This window comes from Coloeus monedula (genome assembly GCF_965178545.1).
Source record: "Coloeus monedula genome assembly, chromosome: 23".
NCBI lineage: Eukaryota > Metazoa > Chordata > Aves > Passeriformes > Corvidae > Coloeus > Coloeus monedula.
Window position 1 is genome coordinate 4,107,052 of NC_138803.1, and position 6,530 is coordinate 4,113,581.

The 6,530-nt window shown below is 62.9% G+C and overlaps 1 protein-coding gene across 1 annotated transcript; it reads left to right on the forward strand.

Annotated features, from left to right (window-relative positions):
• Window positions 1-1,070: 1,070 nt before the first annotated feature.
• Window positions 1,071-5,307, forward strand: LOC309581450 (small ribosomal subunit protein eS10). The gene is made up of 6 exons (XM_082296064.1): window positions 1,071-1,140; window positions 1,820-1,969; window positions 2,143-2,314; window positions 4,350-4,427; window positions 4,766-4,821; window positions 5,219-5,307. The coding sequence occupies exons 2-6, from the start codon at window positions 1,820-1,822 to the stop codon at window positions 5,258-5,260; spliced, it is 498 nt and encodes a 165-aa protein (XP_082152190.1). The 5' UTR covers window positions 1,071-1,140; the 3' UTR covers window positions 5,261-5,307.
• The last annotated feature ends 1,223 nt before the right edge of the window (window positions 5,308-6,530 follow it).

A 6,530-nucleotide genomic window follows, 5' to 3' on the forward strand; every position in this document is an offset into this window, starting at 1 on the left:
GTGTCCGGCACGAGTTGGAAACCACTTAAAACGGGTCGGGCGCCGGTTCGTTTCCCAGCGCAGGGCGCGGACCCGATTCAAACACCGGAGGGCACAGCGCTGTCACAGCGCCCCGATCTCCGGCATCCCCTCTGCCCCACGGCGACAGCCCTCCGCCCCCGCCGCGACCCGCCCGCCCCGCCGGCCGTACCTCGGGAGCGCGGGGACAGCGGCGGAGCCTCTCCCGGGGCCGGCGCTGCGCATCGCGGGCGGGTGGCGGCAGATGGGGCGGAGGGAGGGGGTAAAGATCAGCTCGGAGATTAGGGCGGCATTTTTAGCCGACCAATCCCCGGCCCGGCGCGGCGGCTCCTCGGCCGCGCAAGGTGACAAGGCGAGCGCGGAGCGGATGCGAATAAGCCGGGAGCCCCAGGGGCGGCTCGGGGACCCGGCGCCTCCCCCGGTCCCTCCGCTGTCCGCACCCGGGGTGCTCCGGGGGTGCCCGGGGTGTTTAGGGGGGCAGCGGGGACGTGTCCCCTTCCCCGCGGATCCCCGCTCCTGTGGCTCCCGGCGGGTTCCAAGCCCCGAACAGTCCGGGAGAGCCCCGGGCAAGGGGAACACGGGATGTGCCCGAGGGGACACGGCTCCAGTCCTCCATCCCGGGATCACCGCGGCCCCCCGGAGCGAGAGCCCGGATGAGGGGGTGACACACGGGGGGGGGGGGGGTGTCAGGGGATCCCCGGGTTCCGGGCGGTGTTTTGGGGAGCAGAGCACTCCGGTGCCTCCCGGAGCCCCGAGCCCTTTGCCCTGGGTGGGACCCGCGGCGTCCCGGGACCCCGGGCAAGGCTTTACAGCCCGGCTCCAAAGGACACCGGGCACCGCGGGGAGCTGGGGGTGACACAGCTGGGGACGTGGGGGGATGTCACGGCTGGGGGTGACACGAGGGGGGAGTGCGGGGGTGTCACGGGGGGGGGGTACAGGGGTCGGCGGCTGACCCCATCAGGCAGCGCGGCGGACTCCCCGGTCCCGGCGGGAGGGGGCCTGCGCTCCGCTCAGGCAGCGCCGCGGCCACCCTCGCCGGCGGGGGCCTTTCGGACGGCGGAAGCGGCGGTCCGGCGCACGCGCAGTCCTTTCCGGTCGGGCCCCGCCGCCGCCGCCGCCACGGTGAGGCCGCGCTCGGGCCATCGGCCCCGCATCGCCGCCATCCTGGGGCCTGGGCCCCCCCGCGGGGCATCTCCGCCATCGGGGCTCCAGGCCCGGCTGTGCGGGGAGGGAGGGATTGGGGGCGCCAGGCAGCGGGGTGGTACCGGCGCTCCAGCGCTGGCACCGGGGCCTCCCGTCCCAGGCGCTGCCGCGGGGGTGGCCCGTGATCCGCGGGGGTTCGGTCATGGCCGAGCACGGAGAACCCCGCGGGTCCGGGAGCGCCGAGTTCCTGCCGACGGTCCCGAGGCGCTGTGGGGGTCGGCTCCGGCTACCGGAGGGGCGAGAGGCTCCCACGGCTCTCGGTTCCCGAGTTCAGTTTGAGTTAACGGCAGCACCAACGGTGTCCGCGGCGGAGCCGGGACAGGCTCCCCCCGAGCCGCGGCCCTGCCCTCCCTGTGCCCGTGTCCTGCTGTGACCGGCCCCGGGCGGTGCCGTCCGTGGTGCGCGGGAGGATTTAAGGGGAAAAAGCTGGCACTGCTCGGTTTTCCCTCCCGGGAAGCAGCGAAAAGGCGCGGCCTGGTGGGAAGAGCGTCCCGGGGCAGCTCGAGGGGCACTGGGGCCACCCAGCAGGGTTCGCTGGCCCCGGGGCAGATGTTGGTGCCCGAATGTCACCGAGCCCTGTTCCCTGTGCGCTCTGCAGATGTTGATGCCCAAGAAGAACCGAATCGCCATCTATGAGCTGCTCTTCAAGGAGGGGGTGATGGTGGCCAAGAAGGACGTGCACATGCCCAAACACCCCGAGCTTGTGGACAAGAACGTGCCCAACCTCCACGTCATGAAAGCCATGCAGGTGTGAGGGGTTGGGGGGCAGGGGTGGTGCTGCAGTTGTGTCCTGTGCGTGTGAAATGTTCCCTGTTCCCACATCCCCATTGCCCTGCTGAACCCCAGGGTCTGCAAGGCGCTGGTGGAGGAGCTGGGAGAGGCTCAGCTGTAACTGGGAGTAACTGGGAACTCTCCCCGCAGTCCCTCAAGTCCCGAGGGTACGTGAAGGAGCAGTTTGCCTGGAGACACTTCTACTGGTACCTGACCAACGAGGGCATCCAGTACCTGCGGGATTATCTCCACCTGCCTCCCGAGATCGTCCCGGCCACGCTGCGCCGGAGCCGCCCAGAGACCGGCAGACCCCGGCCCAAAGGTGAGCTGGGGTGGGCATAGGGCTGCTGGGCACTCAGGACAGTGCCAGGTGTGTGTGGTTGTGGGGATTGGATGTAAAATTGGGAACATAGCAAAAAGATGTGGTTGGGGTTTGTTGCTTTTGTACCTGGCACGGGGATGGTGTCCCATGAGAGGGGTGGGGACCCACGGACACATGGTCTGAGTGGGGACTGGCCTTATGCAGGGACTGGGCAGGTTGGGAGCATGCCTGCTGAGATTGGGATGTGGTGGAGGTACTGTCCAGGGCTGGGTGAGCCCCAGCTGGGGATCACCTGTGGCCAGGTTGGGTGTCCTGCTCTGCCTTCACCACAGACACTGAACGTGCTGCTGGCCAGGGCTCGTTGTTAAAGGTTTACGGCAAACTCGTGGTGGAGGAGCAGCAGAGCCCACAGAAATGCTGAGGAGTTTGGAGCATCTCTCTGTGAGGAGAAGACTTGAGGGAGCTGGGCCTGGTTAGTCTGGAAGAGAGGAGACAAAGATCCCCAGGGGGTGTGCCAGAGGATGGTGCCAGACTCTGCTCTGTGGTGCTCAGTGACAGGACAAGGAGCAGTGGCCAGATACCAAAACACAACAAATTCCACCTCAACGTGAGGAAGAACTTTCCATGTGGGTGGCAGAGCACTGAACAGCTGCCCAGGAAGGGTGTGGAGTCTCCCTGTCTGGACACATTCCTGTGTCACCTGCTGTGAGTGACCCTGCCTTGAGAGGGGGGCTGAACTGGATGATCTCCAGATCGACCCCCGGCTGTTCTGTGGTTCTCTGTGTTGGACTTGCAGCTCTCATTTTCCCTTGGGGGGTTTTCACACCCCCGAGTGCAGGAGGTGCTGGGGGTGCAGCCAGATGTGCTCTGGCTCTGGGGGCTCACATGGGTTGTGCTTTTTGCTTCTGAGCCACAGCTGGGGCTGGGGCCAGGGGTTGCTGGGAGTTCACCCCCAGCTCCTGCAGTTTGCCTCTGAGCCAAACAAAATGGGGGCATCACCCACTTCAAAGGAAAGAATTGCAGAGAAACTGAGAAGATGATACATTCTTTGATCTCTGAGTTGCTTTGGATGTTCCAAGATTTGTTCTTTAGATGCTGTGTTTATCCAGTGAGTTAAAGGAGCTGCATCCCTGCTGGGAGGCAGGCAGGGAGGGGTGGCAGCTCCTGGCTGGGGTTTGTGCAGGAGGAGCTGTGTGTGCTGGTGTCACAGCCTTGTCCTGGTGCTGGAGCCCTCTCTCAGCCCCACCTGGGCAGAGATATTTGGAAGGGCTGCACTGGTGCTCTTTTTTGCTATGGATGACCTGCTTGAGGCAGCAGCAGCAGCCTGGGAGCCACAGAGGTGTTTAGTAAAAGAGTTATTACAAGAACTGGATTTTGTGTGGCCAAACCAGTGCCTGTGGGCTGCAGGAAGACACTGAGGTGTGCCAGGCACAACTGCCCCTCAGTGGATCCTGCCTGGGTGGGCAGACCCCAGCCGGGGCTCCAGGGACACATCCCAATCCCTGAGAGGTGGTGGTCCCGCCATGGCTGGGTGTTCCTGCAGAAGTTCTGTCTGGTATTAATCTCTGAGATTCCACAGACAATCTGCTTTTACTGTCATAAACGTGTTTTGTGGGGGGATTTGGGGTACTGACAGTGTGGCTGTTTCAGGCTGGGGTCAGAATTCTGTCCTGCAGTTTGTGACTCGGCTGTGGGCAGGCTTGTTGGACGTGGCAGATTCCCAGTGTTTCTGGGGTTTTACCAGCAATAATGTTCAGCACTAGTGTGATGAGCAGAAGACTGTTGAGATGATGCTGTAAATCCACTTCTCAGGTTATCTAACTTCTGCCCTGTCACATGCTGGGACACTTGAGCGGATTTCACCCTTAAAGTGAAGCTTCCCTTATTAAACCACTGTTTTCTTTAGGTTTATTCTCCATGAGTTGCCCCAGGTGTGGCCCTGTTGGCAGAGCTAATGCTGTTCTCCACCTTGGGGTGCAGAAGGAGCTGTTTGTGTCCTGGTGAGCAGTGTTTGAGGCTGTGCTCTGTGTTCCAGGTCTGGAGGGTGAGCGCCCGGCGCGGCTCACGCGGGGTGAGGCTGACCGGGACACGTACCGCCGCAGCGCCGTGCCACGTGAGTGTCCCTGCTGAGCCCCCCTGCCCTCTGGGGGACAATTGTCCCAGCGATTGGGCTCCTCTCAGGGAGAAAAGGGGAAGATGAGACTCTTGGTGTAGCGTAGGGTCTGTATGTGTGGGTGGATGGGAGGTTTGCTGGAGTTGTGTCTGGCTGAGCTGTGGGATTTTCTCTGGGGTTGGTTCAGTAACTCTCAGACGTGCTCAGTTACAGCTGTTTCGCTTTGCTGTGGTTAGCCCCAGCTTTAGTTCTGTGTGATGGTTGAAGCTTTGCTCCCAGGCAGGAGCACTGTGCTGGGCAGGGGGTTCTGTGGGCACTGACTGCTCCTCTCTCTGCAGCTGGTGCTGACAAGAAGGCTGAGGCTGGTGCTGGAGCAGCCACTGAATTCCAGTTCGTGAGTATTTGTATTTGAGCTTTGCTTCCTTTGTTGAAGGCTTTGATGGGGGAGAAGCTGGAAAGTCCTGCCTGTGGGACTCTGAGGGTGTCAGAGAGGCTGGAAACTGTCACCCTTCACACGCAGCTCGCTCGCTGTGGGGAAAGGATGTGGTGGGACACAGGCCAGTGACAAGTTTGACAGCAAGCTGAGCTCTTTGGAGATCCGTGATTTTACACTTAATAAATGAAAGAATTTTAGGTGTGATCCACAGAGCTGGCTGGAATGGGTTGATGTTGGTGGTACTCACCTGGCTGGCCTGTGCCCGTGTTAGACTGTTGAAAGAGCTTTGATGATGTTTGTTCTTGCTGTCATTGCTTGACACAAGATTTCTAACACTCTCCTTTTGCTGTTTCAGAGAGGTGGATTCGGTCGTGGACGTGGTCAGCCCCCGCAGTAGAACTTTGTGCTCATGTTTTGTGTATAATAAAAGAGGTGAAAATGCCACTGGGTTCATGCCTGTGTCTCACTGAAGTGCACAGAGCTCACGAAGCACAGGGTGACTCAGATCTTTGGCATCTGGAACAGCACTTTGGGAGCGTCCTTCACTAAAAACAGGTTCTAGTGAAGGAACTCTCCAAGTTTAGGGGGTGTGGAGGTGAGTCCTGGAGGAATGTGGGGCCGTTTCCCATCTGCCCAGGGCAGTGCTGATTCCCGGTGATGCAGCAGGGCTGGGCTGGGACAGAGCTGTTCTGCAGATGGAAAACTCAGCTGTGCCAGCCCGCGTCCCTCTGAGAGGGCTACAGCCCCAGGCGGCTCCGCGTGTCCTGCACCGCTGCGGTGTCACTCGTGGGGCACCGAGGGGGGGTTGGCGGCCGCGTCTGGGGGAGCCGAGTGCTGCGGTGGCCGCCGCCCGCCGCCAGGTGCCGCTCGGCAGCCGGTGACCGCGATCGGTAACGGAGCCGGGATGGGCGCGGGGTCAGTGAGGGGGGACGGACACACAGACACCGACCCGCGGGGTCAGTGAGGGGGGACGGACACACAGACACCGACCCGCGGGGTCACTGAGGGGGGACGGACACACAGACACCGACCCGCGGGGTCAGTGAGGGGGGACGGACACACAGACACCGACCCGCGGGGTCACCGGCAGGGGAATGGACGCACAGCCGGGGTGTCACCGGGGGGATGGACACGGACCCGCGGTGTCAGGGGGGCTGGACACACACACACACACACGGAATGTCACCGGGGCTGGACACACACACACACACACACACACACGGAATGTCACCGGGGCTGGACACACACACACACACACACACACACGGAATGTCACCGGGGCTGGACACACACACACACACACACACACACACACACACACACACGGAATGTCACCGGGGCTGGACACACACACACACACACACACACACGGAATGTCACCGGGGCTGGACACACACACACACACACACACACACACACACACACACACGGAATGTCACCGGGGCTGGACACGGGCCCGCGCTGTCACCGGAGGGGCGGGGCCGGGCACGAGCCCGCGGTGCTGCCGCTGCTGCAGCGCCCCCTCGCGGCGCAGGGCGGGCGCTGCTGTCCCCGCGGAGCCGCTGTCACAGCGGGGCCACGTGCGCGCGGCCGGACCGGCCCCTGCGCCGTTTGCGTAAGGCCGTGCGCCGTTTGCGTAAGGCCGTGCGCCCGCCGCCGCCGCTCCG